Raw genomic sequence first — 19,067 nt, 5'->3', positions numbered from 1 at the left:
ATATTCTAACACATAAAGAGAGGAAGGGAAAGAAGAGTAAAACAAGACTCACATATCCTTTATCAGATCCAATAGCAAGATGTCGTGAAGTTTGGCTTATGTTTAGAGAGAGTATAGAACCATTAACCTTTATAACTTTAACACTATGGAAGATGTGGCTATTTCCTTTCTTCATAATACCTGGCGAAACAGACAGTAGAATGTCAGAAAGGTTACCCTGTTTAGAATGCAGTATTTCACTATAATGTTAAGCCTATGACCCATTAGATTTGCATATTCATATGAACTAATGAAAGATTCAGACTGGTCCCAAGGTAATAGCAAAACCACAGACCTCCTACAATTTAGATATGAATAACTGATTGTTAAAAGATCATAAACGAAGGTTAATTTGGCCTGCAACATTAAACATGGAGTTAATATATAGGCATTGAAACCTTTCCTAACTGATAAAAAGGGAAACTGTATCTTTAAATTTATGAGAAGGAATTAGTATCTTGCATTTTGTAAACTAATAATTTGAACTACGTTTTTAACGGAGAAAGTTGGTTATTGTCTAGGCTGTTCCCTTAAAATATTCCAATTAGTAGTAAGAGAACTCTCTAAATTTAAAAAACAGTGCGTAATTTTTCTACCTCATGGTTTCTATAACATGAAAGACTACAAGATATTGAAAGTTTCTGTGTAGACTTCTTATTAAAGATTCCTGCAACGGGATTTAGGAAACACTTGGCTGTAAATCTGAAAGCCAAATCATGTGCATACACATACCTGAAAAAGGCATACTGTTGTCCATGGCATGTAACTCAGATTTAAATTTGTAAATGCGAACCTGCGGATCATATACGAAGTAAAATTATTAAAAAATTATCCAAACATAAAAAACTTTATCATATTTAATTAAAAACATTAGCTGTGGCCCTTTACCATTCCATTTTGATCTCCAGAAACAAGAACTCGAGAGTTGCCATCGAAATACAGTGCTGTCAGCGCTACATCACTCAATGAAAAATCATTTTCACTCTGCATTAGAAAAACCAATAGAATAAGCAAAACCAAAACAGAATTATCCACTGCCTAATGAAAGTGAAATGAGTATGAATTCCTTGACTGGAAAGACGGAGACACACATCCACTTATGGGACTGTGGTACAGTCAATATGATTATGAAGTTAACAAAAAGAAAATCTGTCACGATAAATAAAGGAATTAGCAGTCATGCAGCTTGTAACAATAAACTTGTAATGCCTTGTAAAGAGTTACCTGTTGCTTTACTGATAAAATGGGGATAAAAATTGGACATGATACGTCCCAAAAGTTTATGGCTCCATCACTATGTCCGGTTATGAACAAGTTTTTAACCTTTGCAAATCCATGGGACTGTGGTACATCTTTTTGCTTTGTCTCAAAAGGAAGAAGAGATGGAGAACTTTTCGCCAGAAGCATGTAATCCTACATTATCCAAGTGTTAAATAAGATTATAACATGCTAAAGACAGAATGCATTCCTGTACAATTAGTTAAGTTGTATACAACGTTACCTCATCCGTAGAACTTAACATATATGATGGATTCTCGGCAATGAATTTAACTACGGTGACACTTGAATCAAAAAATGGAATCTTCACCATGATCTCCTTTGGGAGTGAAGGTGGAGACCGGGATTGGTATTGTAGAAGATACCTTTCTATCTGACCGTCATCATAAGCATAAACATGCCCAGACTTTCCAAGTAGAAAGAAAAAATCTTGTTTTTGCTTGCTTTGTTCACTAGAGCTTGAAATAATCTCCATGTCCATACATGGTTCAGACAAAGGTAGCACCAATTTAATTGTGCGGGATTCAGTTTGCTCGTTAAGTAAGATTACCTGACACACCACAATCTTCAATGAACTTGTGACCAAGATAAGAAAAACACATATTTACTAAGGAATTGACATCATATACGCAAGTATTATATGGTTGAACAAATTTTTAAAGGAATTAGGACCAGGCTGCTTCATGATGCTTAGCATATTCAACGTATTGGCATGCATAACTATTTAGAACTTGTCGTTCAACTACCTGCAGCAAGTTTGCAGAAACCAAGTCTGAGGTGCCCATGATATATAGTCGACTAGCCTTTCCATCAGCATAAACCCATTTCAATGATGCTATAGGAATTTTTTCCAATTTATATCCAAGATTCAGTTTACAAATAGGAGTGCTCTGAGTATTAAACTCTGATGATAGTTCAGCTTTGACGTTTGGGGTAGAAGGAACACCCCAGATGAAAATCTCCCCAGTGTTGTATCCTACAGCAACTTTACTTCCAACAGGGCATGCCCAACACGCGGATGTCACTTGTTTTGTTTCATGGTATAGTGACTGCAATATGTTCCCACCCGTTGCATAAATGGATTTACTTTCTCGAATATCCCACAATGTAATAAGGCCATCCCTAAATATTATAAGAATCCTGCAATGACATAAAGCAACTTGAGGGCTTCACAGATCACAAAATATAAGAAAATGCACGAAAACAGTTGTTTCTTCTTGGCCAGCTTTTCGGAAAGACAAGCAAAAAAAATTAATTCAAAATATTGTGTACCTCCAAAATTGAAACTCTACTGTCACAGTTATTAATTTCCGTTTCTAAACATTGAGAAAGCTACTTAAAAGGAAAATCGTGGCCGGAGATTACTACCTCTTACTTTCAGCTATAGGTGGAGGCAGTACATGTGACACAGCAGGATCACCAGAAACTTCATTCCCTAAACGAGATCATTGACCAGATTGAGTTGTAACATTAAATGACAAATAGGTATGGAATTTAAGAGAAGAAAGAAATAAAAATCCTCAAAGAAGCATCATAAGCATTCAAATGATGCAGAAACAGTATATTATCAGCAGGAACACAAAAGATTCTTACTAATGATACTTATTTCTTATATTTGGTTAATAGATGCAGCACCAGCAATAGCAACAGCCAAGCCTAAATCAGACAACTAGCGATACAACAGTGCTCGAGACAATCAAAAGATATAAAGCAATCAACAGAAAAGAATTGGCCAAAAGGAATGTATCTCACCATGAGAAGCTGAGGGAGGTATAGTGTACTTCATTTGTACTACACGAGATGATTGATCAAGCTTCAAAACGGTTATGTTACCTCCAGCATCTCCAACATACCTGCCAATATCAACAAACATTTCACCCATAAAGTTTTACAAATGAAAAGCAGTTCATTCGTATCTTCTATCATCTCGTTCTTTTCAAATCAAGCTAAACTTACATGAAGTGACTGCTTTGCATGATCGTAAAAGAGGTAATTTCTTTCTTACTAAGATGAACGTCAGACAAAAGGTTCTTGTCTATGTCCCAAACCTAAGTTCATAATTATTTCAAACATGATAAATATTCAGAGCTCAAAAAAAATTGTATACAGAACCACTTGAATAATTTAGTGCAGTACTTGCCTCGATGTGATTTGTGGAAGTTACGTTTAAAAGAATGCCTTCATTGTGAAGGAACTGAAGACAAAAATCATAACTGCTATAAGTACATTAATAAAATCTAAACAACCTAATCAAAATATAAGCATGATAAAAAAAAAAAAAAGTCATGGAAAATAAGACCTGAAGAAACTTGCTTGATACAGCTTCATTTGATTCAAGCAAAGCTTGAGTATTATCTTTTCCATATAGCTTAATTCTCCCATCCCTAAGTAAAAAGAATGGAAAGTACTAATTCAACAACACAACATTAATTAAGACAAGACATGGTACATGTAATGGCTAAGGAAGCTCACTTTGTGGCAACTGCAAGAATTTTCTGTATAGGATCATAAGCAAACATGTTAGATCCTGAAGGGATTCCATAATGGAAAACCTCACGTGGCTCTACATCACTTGACTTCAAACCATCTGAATTTCCTCCAGGCTGCATTAAGACAACCTCAAAAAAAATGTCAAATAAAAGTAGCATATTTTTGTATTAGGAAGTAACTTGTAATATTATTGCTAATACCATATTAATTGCTGCATTTAACTGAAAAATCATGCAAAGATTTTTTTTTTTTTTTGGTCAAATTAATGATTTCCATGTTATGAAATTGATCCGTATGCATGTAATGATTTGATGTATACAATTGTTTGTAAACACAAAATTATTGGGCTTTTTAGTGGGCCTATCTGAAAAACCCATCTAGCTTGCGTGGATAGGTTTCACACCACATGGGCCCAATCAATCTTCTTACATTAAAAAACCACCGACCATCACATGAACATTCCGAATCTCTGACCGTTGATCTATATATTATTATTTTCTAAAATCTGTGAGCATAATTTTCGGACAGTGGGGTACCGTCGTAGCCAACGACCACCACTTGAACCGGTAATTGATGAGTAAATTACGACATAAGTGGATAAGGTTCTATTTATAAATGGGTTGCGTAACATGAAGCCCTTTTGAAAATATATCAAAAGCACTTATAAAAAAATCATTTTCAAATAGACAAATACCCATCTCAAAGATTACTCCTTGATGGAAGTTTTTGTCATAAGAATAAGACAGCTTCTTTTCCTTTACTTGGATTCTTATAACAGCTATTAAATTTGGATATTGACCATTGACATAATGTGTGTTAAAATGAAAATCTTTATTAAAGTTCAATAAAAGAATCCAAGGTTTGTTTTACTATGTAGGTATTAAAGTAATTAAGCCTTAACAGTATAGATTATATCAAGAAGTTGATATAGAGAAAAAAAAAAACATATAATATTCACCTTGATAAATACTAACAATCTAATTAAGATTTAGGACCATCTTACTATTAGATATGAGAAAAAAAAAAAAATAATTATATTCTATACCCTTTAAAAAACTTAACTCTGATTGGTCGAATACATTGTACTACAAAATGTTTCTCTTTTATATAAATACTTTCGTATCATTTTGTTATATTTAAGAATAAGATACTTAAAGTAAAATAACCTTTACATTTTTCATATTTAGAAACACATTGCCACTATATTGTCATACTATATGTATATATATACATATCTAAGCAGAAGATATTTGTATGTTGGCGAATCGATACGGTGCATCGAAAAACACACTTTAAAATTCCTCCAATGAAATCAAGCAATTTCATTTCTCCGTTTATGTTTCCTAAATCTTCTATTGAGTTTTCAAGGCAACGACTGCAGCATTATCATTTTCTAAAAACAAAAACTCAAAAAGAAAAAGAAAAGCTTCCAAATAAACCGAAATAATTAGAGTAATTGATAAGAGAAAAGATAGATCAAACAAACGAATCAGTTTGAGTTACCTTCTTCATAGAAGCCTTCTCCACCGCTTCTTCAACTTTCTGAGAATCAAAGCTTCAAGATCGAAGACGATTCAAATTTTCAGTCAACACACCAAAACGAAAACTGAATTAGAGAGAGTCAGCAAAAGCAAGAGACTCTGCCCGCTGCTGCCTTGAGATAACCGACCGAGAGAGAGAGAGATTTGTTTACGAGTGAGTGAAACAAGGCCGTTGCAGTTTGTTTGATAACACTGACTGACAAAAACTGACGTTTTTTTATAGTTTTATTTTGGAGATTTATGAAGACGAAGGTGATACGGACACTGTGGGTTGATTAGGTGATCTATGAGAAAAGAAATTGTTTTGACGATGTGACTTCAACGATACACACAATAAATAGAAACTGACCGCCCAGCAAGTTAAGAGTAACACGTGGAAGATATGATCTGATTGTGTGGGGTCTTTACTTGGCCCAGATATTTGGTGAGATTACGTGGCAATACCGAAAGCTGCCAACTTTATTGCCTTTCATTTTGTTAACGTCAATTGAATTCTTTTTCTTTTTTTATTTGTTTTGAGAGGAAAGACTTTATTGATTCAAATTGTACTAATTTTGCTCAACAATTAATGGATATGATAAATTTATAATATGTAACGTTTGTACATGTTGTTGATGGTCAATATCAATGGTATTATAAGTCACAAAATCCAACACATTTATTTGAAATTATTTTTGTCCTATATATATATGGGGTGTCATAATGAGACCTGAAATGTATTTCTCATGAAGGGGACTATGAACCATTAAAGTTGTTTTTTTTTAGTCGACAATGAATAAGGATTAGACAATCCATGTACAAACTGGTTGAGAGTTGGGATTCGCTTCCTTAATAAGTCTATGCATGGAAAACTAATAAACTTCAAACCGATGAACGACTATTTAGATTTACCTCACTCTCAAGTGGGACGTTGGGGTGCTACACGGGCTGTTCTACCTTGTTGAACTCTAGATCCGTGCAAATGATACTGAAGTGATAATTAGGTAGAAAAAATTGTGATATCATGATATTAATAAGATTATGTGAGGTAAAACAATATCTTTATAAAATAGATTAAATTTTTTTTCCATATTTACTAAAATACCCTTGTAAACTATGACATCACAACAATAATGTTAATGTGGATGAAAATGAAATTGACTTATGGGCCTTCTTTTACAGAAGTTCATGGCGCTATTCAAGGGTAATCCAAATTCTTAAGGTCTGCGGGCTTTGTTAAAAGGATCGAAGGCTTATTTCTTATTATCACCCAAGAAACATAGAACCAAAGTGTATTTCCATCCAACGCCCACTTCTTATATACTCTGTTAATTATAAAAAAGAATATGAAAAAAACCCTTTTCCAAAAGCATCAAAACCACCCCCTCCCCCAATAGGGAGGTATATGATAGCAATAATAGTAGGTCCATAACCCAATTGTAACCTCTCACATAGCGGCTCTCAATTGGTTAGGTAGGCAAGACTCATAATAAGTAGATGTGACCAATTTCTGAGTTGACTAATTACAAACTGTTACGTTTGGAGTTGTGAAATATGGTTATGAGATTGGGTTGTAAACCTAACACTTTTTATATGATAGTAGTTACTGTAGACGTAAAAATCTACATGTACGGAAGGAGGGACTAATCCCGTGAGGTTGAGGCCACTAGCGATCTGCTGCACTTGCACACGTAAGGAAATAAATATGAAGTGACGAAAAACACCGGGGTAGTGTTTGCCATAGGCACTTTGACGCTCAAGTCAGCAAGGCTGAAAGAGGCTAATTTAGTGAGGGCTAGGGAGAAGAGAGGTTAACAGAAGTCTAGTCGGGGACTGTGACTACGGCTGTAATGCGAAGTTCTCAAGTGGGAACTCTAGGGTTTGAAGGTGTAATGTCATCTGCCTTGTGGGAGGGCTAGCCTCTGTTTAAATAGTGACTGTGTGGACTCCCAATCCTGGTGGGATTGGGAGTCCTCGTAGTAGTTGTTCCTCTTAGGGATGTATCATTTGGCCACCTTATCCTAGCGTGAAAGGGAGTCCGAGTATGATTCAGATACGAATCTTGGAGAAATTGGGATAGTAGTGGACTGCATTATCAGAGTTCAAGTAGGAGTGTGATACGTAGGTGATTGTGGGCTCCGAATTGGACCATAGGCCCAAATGGTGTGCTGGGATCAGGAGGTCTGGGTCCAGATGGTATAGACCGACTATACTTCATACCGAATGTGCCTCATCTGGGGAATTCTGGCTTGGGCCACATCGGGACTAGGACTAGACCTAGGCTTTCCTCTTTGTCAAATGTGTTATCCTATTTGAGCCGAGACATTTTTTAGTGTTTTATATTAAATGATCTCACAAGAAGTAATTTAAGGTTTGGTTGTGTGATTGTGGGTTTGCGGTTAGAAAAGAAAGAGACCAACCCAGCCAATGGTGATTATGACTCAAAATGCCACAGCCACCAAATGGTGAGCACTTTGGACAGTGTGTCCATGTATTGACAAGCACTCCCTAACACACAGAAAGCCCCCCCAAAATAATGGAACATGCAACTTTACAATGAATAACTTTTGTCCTCCCCCCCCCCTAGTCTTGTTGTTCCACTTGTTTCTCAATCAAAAGTGCCTAACTCATAAGCCCCAATAATGCTATGATTCATCAACGACATACCTAAACCACCCACATACAGACGTCCTTAACACATTAGATAAGGAGGCTTTCGTCGTCGTCCCCTAGTCCCTACGTTCCCCCCTTTCAACTAACCCCCCCTTAAGCCCCCACCCCACCACCTTCCTTCATCTTCATGAGTTGTTATTTTTGCATTTTTCTTGGAATCCCGCCCCTCTCTTTCTCTTTACACTCATTTGGTATAACTGTCCTGATTTCCTTCACACTCTCTTCCTCTTTTGTTTTAGTTTCTCCATTTGTATAACCCTCATGTCCCCACCCCAACCTTTGAACATTAAATCTCTTTCATACAAATACTATTACTGGTCAAATAAACTCACCATTTTAAATGTACATCAAGCTTTGTTACTCTTCGACAAGTAAATTATACACTTTCCATGTCTATTATCATATACAACGTAATATCTTCATTCGATATTTTCATGAAAGAATATGGTAGAATGTATACACAATATTTGTCTTTGTATTTTGTAATATGTATTTGATCAAGTTTGAATTTTTGAACTCATCCTGTGGATACCCAAATGGCTATGACGATAGAGATAGTATGAATAACTGAACGATATCAGGTTCAATAGGTTATTAGAGGGGTTTGTCTGAGCTTATAAGTCTATTTGAGTTTATAACATTTGAAATTTAGCAGTTACGTGTTTGGTTAAAGTATTTATAGTGATTGATAAGTATTGACAGCTTTGGTAAAATATGGTTTATAGTACATTTTTATTATTAAATGATTAAAAATAATACTATAATATAACCGGGTTTGAAATATAAACAACAATATATTAACATTAAAAATTAATATTTAAATTTTATATAATTATCAAGATTAGATCCGATCCCGTACTCCTCCCGAAGTATCGAGTGTTAATAGGGACACACAACCGTGTATGTCAAAGTAGTTACGAACAAAAAGATCTAAAACAGCGAACTAATGGTCAAACAAAGTGGCCAATCAATCTATAAAAAAATACTTGCTTCTAAATATTCATTAGACGGCTCTGATTGGGATGGTGTATGATGGGTAATGAGTTGGATACGCAGGGAATAACAATTAAAAAAAAAATATATAATACTCTCCGTTTTTATGGCGCCAAATGGAAGTGTCGTGCGCATATCAACTGTCCATGAGCTGTTCGTTACGCTTAATTTATATTATTAATTCTTAATTATCTAATTTAATTCTCTCACGCCATCTACGTTTTTTTTTTTTCTTTTGTTTTGACTCCTCGTATTATCATTTATATAATACTATTTTTTTATGTAGTAATTTAAATACTATTTTTTAAATAAATTAAACAAATTTAAATATTTTTTTTGTTAAAATGTTCTTAAAAATATTTTTAAATGAGATGAAAAATTGTTAGTCAATGAAATTAAATGAGAGATTGCGACCCAACACAACAAGACGACATCCTTTATAATCCAATGTGTCCAAACGACATGATTATAATATATAGCTTTCAATTAACGAGAATTAATAATATAATAATAATAAATATTATTATTATTATTATTATATTTATTATTACATGAAAAAAGTATCTTAAAAAATAAAAAATAAAAAATATGGAACCTTCGCTTTCTGCGGGTGGTTTATAGCTTATTCAGTCTAGCCATGAACTCCCTACAAACTAACTTTTTCGTCTCTATTATTAATTTTATCATCACCACTTTCTCATTATTCTTATTATTATTAGCTTCTCAGCTTTTACGTTCACTGTTACAATTCTTCTGCTTTTTCAAGTTTCCACTGTTGTTGTTGTTTCTTCTTGTTCTCACCAAGATCCTCTGTTTAATCATCAACTTCACTTCTCTTCATGTTTCTTCTTGATTTGGTCTCAACGGTAAGTTTGATGAATGTTCCAGTTGTCGAGTTTTTAAGTGCGTGCTTTTGCAGAGGTGGGAACAAACCTGAAAGTGTCTTCAACCTTTTTCTTTTTTGGTGTTTTGTTCTGCATTACGATCAAGTTGTTGTTTTGTTTAAGTTTTGAGATTCTGAGTAAAGTTTTGGGTTTTTTTCATGGTGGGTTTGCTCTGGTTTGGTGGTGTAATTCAACTTGTTTTTCTGGTTTATTATAATTTCACTAAAGGCTTCTGACTTCTGAATTTGGTTCATGTATATTTCTGTTAATTGGAAACAGGTGTATGGTTTTCCATTTCTTAATTTGATTGCTTGATGATTAAAAGAATTTTTTTTCTTTTTAAATTTATGATGTTTTTACGGTGTGTGTTTAATGTGTAGTACGGAGTACCTTTAATTAATATTGAATTTTTTGCTGTAATTGTCTTGATGCCCATGAATTGGGAATAAGATGTGATTGACGCTGCATTATTTTCAATTCCAGCTTTATCCCATCCTAAACTGTCGGCAACTTTTTTTTATTTTTTATTTTCTGGATCTAAATGTTACTGTAATTATCAGTTTTAATTTTGGACTGCAATCAGAACCCAGAAGAAGAACAAAAAACAGAAAAGTGAAAATGGCATAATTTAGAGGCTTAGAACACAAGATCAGCTTTTGATCAAATGTATTTATTCTCAGTTTTATATTTGGACCATAGAATGTTTTATGTTATTAATTAAGGTTGCTTATATGAAACTGAATTTCTTTGTTGATTTAATTTGATAATCAAAGTTTCAACGAGTTTGTTTTGGCATTCTTTTATTGTCTTTGGTGATATGAGATTAATTTTATTCTTGCAGAATACAGAAATCTGTGTCAACATTTGGTGAAGAAAGAAAGAAGTTTCTCTGATTTTAATGGGAGTTGATGATGCAGCAGTAACAAGGAAATGAAGCGATTTGGTAGAATTTCTTGGCTGCAGGGACGCTTGTTGCACTTTTTTGATTTCAATCAGAGCAGTAGGCCAGGAAAATTCTTGCACATAAGAAACATGCTGATGGTAAGTAATATTGTTCTTTAGTATCATCATGGAAAACTGTAATAAAAATAAGAAATCTTGGTTCGAGAATGACTTGTGTACAGAATTTAAGAGTTCATTTGATTTACTTTATTTCCCTTTTAATCGCCAAGGCCATAATGGCACAGCTTGTTGATTTGTGGAATATTATGACTTATCCTATCAGCAGCTTTAATTTTATGTTGTATAAATTGGTTGTCTATCTCTAGAAAGTTTCAAAGTCAAGCAGGACTATCTAGGCTCTTTAGACAGAGGAATGCCCAGTTTCTTTGCACCTTTGAAAGGGTTAACGATTTTCCATAGAATGACAAGCTCTTTTGCTATCAATGGGATAAATTAACTTCAATTTTTTTTTTTTTTTTTATTTTTTTTTTTTTTTTTTTTTTATATCTCCCCTTCTTGGCTTAGAAAAGTAATGCTGTTGATTCAACTGTTGTGCAGTTTGAAGCTCCTCGGAATAGCTTGGAACTGCAAGTAGAGAATTCGAACACCTATCCTGCAGTAGAGATGTGCCAGTAAGATTTGCTTTATATTGCTCTTATTCTGTTTAACAATGCTTCTGGGTCCTTGAATTGTGACTTCTTTTGGATACTGCATAATAATTTGGCCTTATGTTGTTGAAATTAGGTGCCTTATGGTTTCACTTTTATATCTCTCTTCATTTTCAATTTCTGGTTTTTATTCCAAGTTCAAGTCTTGTAGAAAGTGTTCTTTTCATTTATAATAAGTTGTTTCTACACTTTGCATTCTTTTGCTACTTCGAGGCAGACTAAGTTCTATGAATAAATTAACATTTTCACACGTCCTCTAGGCTTACAATTCAAATGTTCTTTTCCATGAATTCAGTATTCTTACCCATTGGAAGAAGACTGGTCTAAAAGAGCTCTTATCCAACCGAGACTTCAAAGAAATTAATTAATGAGGAAATATCTAAACAATCTAACACCAGACAAAGTGCACCTAGCATTGTGGCTAGACTGATGGGGATGAGTACTTCCAGTGGATACAAACCTTGTAATTCAGCCTATTGAAAAGAAGATGAGCAGCAGGAAGCAGATTTCGAAAAAGAATGGAAGGAGCTCAGTTGATCATTTCTCTTTTAACACAGATTCTTCCAGGCATATGAACTCGACTCCATTTACCCGAGTAAAGACAGAGATGCTGAAAGGGAGCAATGGTGAGAATTTTGGAAGGCCAAGGCCTCGAGAACATCCACAAAGAGGAACTACAGAATTCAAGAAAATTTGAGGCTTGGCAGCAGCCAGGTTTAGGGAATGTTCAAGATTTGTTGATTTTGACAGCATGCCTAGACAGTGGCTTGCACAAGAGAACCTCAACAGGGAAAAAAGGCGATTTATGCAAATTCTTGGGCAAATTCAGTGAGAAGCTTGTAGAATCAAGAGTCGAACATTAAAATCACCATCATATGACAGGGATGGTTTACAACATCACAGACATAAAGTGGAATCCTTCCCCATAGAGCAGAAGGAATCTACTCCTTTAAGAAGCAGAAGCAAAAGTGTAGACTTTCAGCAATCCTCCCTGTTGAATTATGAAGAAAACTGGAACACTGCTCTACAAAGATAGTGATCTTGAAGCCCGTCCTGATGATATTTATGACCATGATAATCCTGGACTAGTTCCATGGGCACTTTAGAGGAGAGAAGTAGTATAGAAGATTTTCTGAGGAGGTGAAGGATCGACTAAAATGCGAATTGCAGGTAAAACTCTAAAAAGGTTCATGTGGTCAGGAAGTGGAATTGAAACCCCTTTCAGTGAAAAGCCATCAAATCCAAACACAGATTGCTCAGCATATAGCAAAGCATGTCCGAGAGAGTGTTACTAGAGACCTTGGAATGAATCTGCTCAGATCGAATCAACAAGATCATATAGAAGTGAAATTCAGTTCAATGTCCAGGTTCCCCAGAGTTCATCAACAGGGATACCAAGATTCCTCTCAGAGAGACTAAGGAATGTTCTGAAGAGAAAACGCGTTCGGATGCTCCCCAAGTTGTTATGGCAGATCAAGATCTTCCTTACTAGATAATGGAAGGTTGGGCTAAAGCAATTGGAGACCCTCAATGGCTAAAATGAGTTTGAATCCTGGGAAATTGAGAGAAATGAACAAGAAATGCAACGAGATCTTTCAGACATGGAGATGACAATGGAGTGCTGACCGAATTGTCTCCAAAATCTCATTAGGTCTTTGTCAGCCCCTGTATCGGAACATCATTTGGGCAGCTTCTTCTAGAGGACCGTCATATTTTAACTGGTGCCCAAATCAGAGGAAGCAAGCCATTGACAATGTTTTAGTGGATGTGAGAAAAAGGAAGAAAGAGCGTTTAATTTCAGAGAAGAGTTTCCAATTTCAGATATACTTTCACTCTTAGACAAGGCTTTTTGGTGCGAAGATTCCGTCAATGACAGAATTTCACGGCTCTGAATATAATCCTGTAAAAGATATCCTCATGGACCAACAGTGATCATGACTCTGGCGAGAGGCATGTAAGAGTAGAATCTTTTTTCTTTTCTTTCTCTTTCTTGACTTTTCCGTGTTATGGATTTGCTTAAGCATCTCGCTTGTATCTAATTAACATATCCGCTGTCATGGGTCTTAGGAAACTCCACTGAGGTGCCTCCTAGCCCTGCTTCTTCTGCAGTAGCTCTCAAGAAGATTTTTGGAGGCCAGTGGATTATCTCAGTCCAATATCAACACCAGATGTGACTCTGGGAGAAGACAATTCTATGCCACAAGTTTTTAGAGAGATCAGTTCTAATCTGAATGGTATGCAAACTATTTTCTAAAGCTTTTATATAGATTACATATAAGTCTTGATGCTGCAAATGTGGTGCATGCATGAATTCAGTGATGATGTTTTGCCTATGACTTGATTTCATGGCTAAATATCTTCAAGGCGCCAAATTAGCCTTTGATGATGTCATGGATTTTAAATTATAGACAACAGATGAATTTTCTTTAATACATTCAAGACATGGAGGGAATCACCATTTGACTAGATTTAATGTTCCTCTTTTTTTCCTACACTCAGTATCACCCCAGAAATTTGCAAAAATTTCCAGATGTTGAAACTGTTATTATTAGTTATTATTGTACTTCTTTTAAAGCCTTTTGATGATGCAATTACTCCTTGCTGAAATACTTGACATCTCTGAAATGGTTTTTCAAGAACCAAGAATTTCTTGAACTGTAGGTTTTGACTTGCTTTCCTGATTTATCCAGAATGGCATCTGAGCTAGAATTTGATTATTGGTTTGTGTTGAAAAATTTGGGGAAAGAAAAGACATCACAACATATAACATTACATGTGTGTGCATATTCATGAATATGTTATTCCTTTAATACAAAGAGAGATGTATCTGATGTTTAATGTTTAAATGTATTTCCGTAATATTATGCTGATACATTGTATGAATGCACCCTTAATATTGGTGTCCACTTCATTCGTGAACACAAGATTAAAATGTCAACTGAAACTGAAATATGAATCAATACAAAGGTAAGCTGATTTATGAAACTCTTTTCTGATAGCCTTTTTTTATTTGCTGACTCATCAGACGTGCGCAGAAACTGAGTCAACTTGACAACCGCCAGAGACATATATGTTGAACAGGATCCAACTGAGTCTGAAATAGTTGACTTAGATGATCAGGCAGAAGCTTACATAAGAGACCTGCTGTTTGCTCTGTTTTTTTATGACGCTCATCCGATAAATCTTTATCGAGGGGATCCACTTGCAAAGCCTATCAGTAGCTCAGTCTTCGAAAAAGTGAAGAAGTCTTACAGAAAATTAGCGGAAGAAAGAAGTTCTGATAAAGAACATATTGAGAAGAAGGGATCGCAAAATGTTACTTGACTTATTGAATGAAGCACTTTCAACTATACTAGGACCACCTGTGACCAAATCCAGATTCAGAGAAATTATTGGTTCTTCGATGTTGGCCACCTCCACACGGAAGAAATTGTTGGAATCTGTGTGGGAAATTATTCGGTGTATATTTATACCCTCCAACCGACAGATCTTATTATTCCTTGATAGCATGGTGGCAGATGATTTAGGATCCACCCCTTGTGTCTGGCTTGATGGAGAAGAAACTAATCTTTAGGAAAGAGCTGGAATGTCACATTATTGAGATCTAGTTGAAGATATTCTCAAGGATATGCAGTTATAAATGGTTACATTATTAGGTGTTGACATTCTCAAATGTGATCATTCTCATGTTCGACTGGTGATCACACTTCAGTAAGAAACTAAACCAGCCTAGAAGGCTGCTGAGGAGTGACTGTACATGGAGGCAAGATTTATACATGATTAATGGTTAATCCTAAATTGGTATTTTCACATTTTCTTGACACAGAAAGTGTTTGATGGGAGACTGCAGGTGCTTGTTATATATATTGTGCGGGGAGTTGATCGATCAAAGTTATACTATTGTACATGATTGCATGTATCATTAGGTTATTTTTCTTATATATCTATTGTTTAATTGGCAATTATTGGATGTGATTTTCTGATTTTTTCTTAACATTTGAATGTTTAAGGTCATAGTAAATATAACAATTTGAATCCCCTTTGGGGAGATAACTACTTCACCTATGGGTATGATTTTAACATGTTCTTGTGTTATGTGTCCAAGACTTGCAGCAGATGCCAAATCTTGTTATTGAACAAGCAAATGATGTTCATTTCTCATAAATCTAGGTAGAACAAATCATTTGTATTGTGACCATTTCATTTGGATGACTCTGGAAAAGCTTTGGGCCTGCTAGCTACAATTGATTTCCAAATGGGATTGTACTGACAAAGTGAGAGTGACAAAGAAAAAAGTGTTGGTCAAGTGATCATTATGGTTCAATTCACTTTGCTTTGTCTAGAAATTTCCCAACTTTCAAACTAATTACTATCTATTAATTAACTAATCCTCTTAGTGTAAACAGAGATTCCAACAGTTAACCTGTTCTCCACAATCCAAAAAGGGAGAGAAAAGGAATGTAAATCTGCAATGGGAAGTAGGCTTTCGGTTGGTGATTTAGTTTGGTATACCAATAGTGAAATACATTAAGAATCCAAGAAAGAAAAGAATCCAAGAGATTGTTATGATTTGAAAGGATATCTTACCAAGTTGAGCCAATCAAAACCATCAAATATTTTGTCAAAATGTGAGAGCACATTCTACCAGAAGTTCACTATTTTGCAGCTTCTGGATTGTCCCACTCCCCCCACACTTCATCTGTTAAGCTAAATCTTCTAAGGAATGTGATATTGATTGATATAAATGTTTTTGGATTCCACAACTTAAAGAAATGAGAGAAAATCACTTAACAAGTCCTATTTTATACACATTTTCTTGTGTCAAATAGACCTTTCATACCGTATCAGTACCTCCCTTCTTCCTTGTTATAGATTCTCGTTAAACTTTAGTTAAACAATTCTATCTTACAAAAGTGGAGTCCCAGTTCTAAGTGATAATAAAAGGATTTAGATAACTTCATCCTACACGGGATATACATTAATATAATATATATATATATATATATATATATAAACAATATCCACATTATATTTATGATTTTATATACCTCTCCAACTCACGAGAAGGCTGTGTGGTATTATCCAAATGAATATTTTTCAACATTAGCATCTTCTTTATGCATTTATTCAATGTTGAAGATGAATGTAGACTTCAAGTCATCAAATGAAAGAATTTCCTATGAATGTATACCTAATTTTCTATGAAATATGTTGACTTCATTAACCCCGAAACTTCCAGTTATAATTTTTCTAATCAATAAACACTACTGTCTCACAGGAGCGATATGAGACTTTAGATCATAACACATAAGTGGTATGTTGATAGTGTTGACTGGGTAAATAGGGGATTAGGAACTGCGACAACAGTTTACTCATTTTTTTATAGATATTTTTTTTTTTTGGAAAATGTAATTTTAATAAATATTAAAAAGCCCAAGTAAAAGGTGTAGAAAATACAAAATAGAAGTGGTATTTGATTTAATAGTTTAGGCGGGTGGGTGGGTCCTCTCATTCTCAACTTTTGACCCGGAGTTGATGGTGGAGGGGCACATGCATGTCAATAGTACAATAATAAAACACAGAGATTAAAGAATAATATAAATAGGGTTTGTCAAATTAATATTAAATCTTAATCTTAATCTAATCTAAATTGTGTGGAATGATAATGATTAGGTCAAATTGGAATACCCACAAATTTCTGCATAAAGACAAGGCCAAACCATCACCGTATGGATCATGCTTCAAATACATTTCGTAAAATCGTTTAACATGCCAAACCCTCACATGCATTCAGGATAATATCACGTTCATCAACTCAACTTTTAAATTTTCCCAATTTGTGCTGTTGGACCAATCCCAAAAAGTATTGGGTCGGTTTGTTTTAGTATTTTGGATAAGATTTTTGATATTTTTAAAGTTAGGTGGAAATAACGAGGTAAGATTTAAAAATTAATAAAAACACTCTTCTATATTTGTTAATTTACTAAACACCCCAATATATAAAATTTATGTAAAATGACAAAAACACCCCTACCCACAGTTGCCAAATTCTGACCACCACCGTCGGAATCTGGCGTTACGATGCATGACTAGCTGTTCGTGTGTGTGGAAGGCTAGATCTACCGCTATAGATATGGCCGTCATTGACGAACAGCTACGACCAAAGATCTGACTGTGGATCTGGTAGAAAAATGATAGATCGGCATACTACCGACCAGATCCAGCCGGTAGTATGCCATTATATCAGATTCCGGCCACCTTGGGTGGGTGAGGGTGTTTTTGTTAATTTTTAAACTTTTTTCTGAGGGTGTTTATTTAAATTAATAAACTTAAAAGATTTAAAAATAGTTGAAGAAAATATAATAGTATTTTAAAGATAATGAAACAAATAGTTACTTTGAAGATATGATTGAAAATATGATAGGAAATAATGAAACAAACGGACCCAATAACTATTCTACTAATCTTAAAGGGTTTTGTCGATAATCCTAAAGAATGAGAAATGCACATAAACTCATATGTAGGTAGTCCAGATGGTTATGACGAATTAAAGATAGTATTGATAGATGCATAGTCTCAGATCCGATTCTCATCTGAGTATCCATGATTTTAGTGAAAGATTGTGACAGCAGTTTGTTATGTTGGTTTGCTTCAAAGATTAATCGAAATACGTGTAAGATGATTTAAACATGTTAGTTTAAAAAAAAAAAAGACTCGCATAACGAGATTGGTGTGAAATTCGATCAAGAAATGAGTAAAATTACCTCCTTTTTATATGATTTTTGGCTCACATTTTTTTTTTTTTTTTTTTTTTTTCACTAACCTTCCACAAAATGGGTAACGTTACCTCCTTAGTATGGGGTTAGAAGAGCTGAAGTTAATAAGTTCGTTAGAGTGTAGATGTCAGAACTGGTAAGCGTACCGACCTAAAAATGAGAAAGCCAATAAGAAAGAGACAGGTGTAGGTTCGGACATCATTAAATTCCAATACAAAATCAAAGTGTCAGAGGCGGCACGCTTCTCCAAAGCCTCTCAGGCCACCTCCGGTCCTGCCCACGTCATCTCACCTCCCTGCAGTTAATATTTACAAATTATTTAATTAATTAATGAATTATATAAATAGGAATGTTTGGGCTTTGTGTCAGAACACACCTACTCTTAGTCTTAGACTTTGTAACTAAATCTAGTAGAACTAGCCCTTGATTTTTTCTATTTTTTTTATTTTTTTTTTTGCTTTAAGCTTCAACTTTTTCACTTTCTAAGTTTTCATCATTTTATTTTGATTTTTCAAGTTAAATATTATTATTGATATCTACCCATTTACCTTATCCAATGTTTTACGTTTTAAGTTACGTAGGTTTGGCTACATATATCCTGATAAAATAGGTTTTGGTAGAAGCCAAACCCAAAAGTCAGCTCAAAAATACTCTTTTTCATTCTCGACGTGTAGGTTCAAACCTTTTTTTATGTTCGGCGTGCATAGTCAAGGTCCAAACGCAATTATCTTCTTAAACAAACTTACTCTGATACTATAATAAAATAGATTAAATAGAATTCACTCCTAAAAACTAGTTCAAGAA

General features: G+C 34.6%; 1 protein-coding gene across 3 annotated transcripts in view; it reads right to left on the bottom strand.

The window, feature by feature from the left end:
- The window catches only part of LOC116127759, a 45,060-nt gene that overhangs the window by 2,964 nt on the left and 23,029 nt on the right, over positions 1–19,067 (bottom strand). Inside the window, exons 1-13 of one of the 3 annotated variants that reach the window (XM_031413400.1) lie at positions 5,311–5,328; positions 3,790–3,920; positions 3,617–3,701; positions 3,458–3,511; positions 3,274–3,365; positions 3,070–3,170; positions 2,686–2,752; positions 2,064–2,457; positions 1,541–1,867; positions 1,264–1,452; positions 928–1,023; positions 772–832; positions 53–180 (exon numbers count right to left, since the gene is read on the bottom strand). In XM_031413400.1, the coding sequence (XP_031269260.1) occupies positions 53–180; positions 772–832; positions 928–1,023; positions 1,264–1,452; positions 1,541–1,867; positions 2,064–2,457; positions 2,686–2,752; positions 3,070–3,170; positions 3,274–3,365; positions 3,458–3,511; positions 3,617–3,701; positions 3,790–3,920; positions 5,311–5,319 (1,734 nt within the window). In that variant the 5' untranslated portion in view covers positions 5,320–5,328. Of the gene's footprint in view, positions 1–52; positions 181–771; positions 833–927; positions 1,024–1,263; positions 1,453–1,540; positions 1,868–2,063; positions 2,458–2,685; positions 2,753–3,069; positions 3,171–3,273; positions 3,366–3,457; positions 3,512–3,616; positions 3,702–3,789; positions 3,921–4,007; positions 4,056–5,310; positions 5,329–19,067 lie in introns of those variants that run through there. The other 2 variants (XM_031413399.1, XM_031413398.1) reach the window with 2 other exon arrangements.

Source organism: Pistacia vera, unplaced genomic scaffold, assembly GCF_008641045.1.
Source record: "Pistacia vera cultivar Batoury unplaced genomic scaffold, PisVer_v2 Contig195, whole genome shotgun sequence".
Taxonomy (NCBI): Eukaryota; Viridiplantae; Streptophyta; class Magnoliopsida; order Sapindales; family Anacardiaceae; genus Pistacia; species Pistacia vera.
The sequence above is the reverse complement of the archived record's forward strand: the minus strand, read 5'-3'. Positions and strand labels throughout refer to the sequence as shown.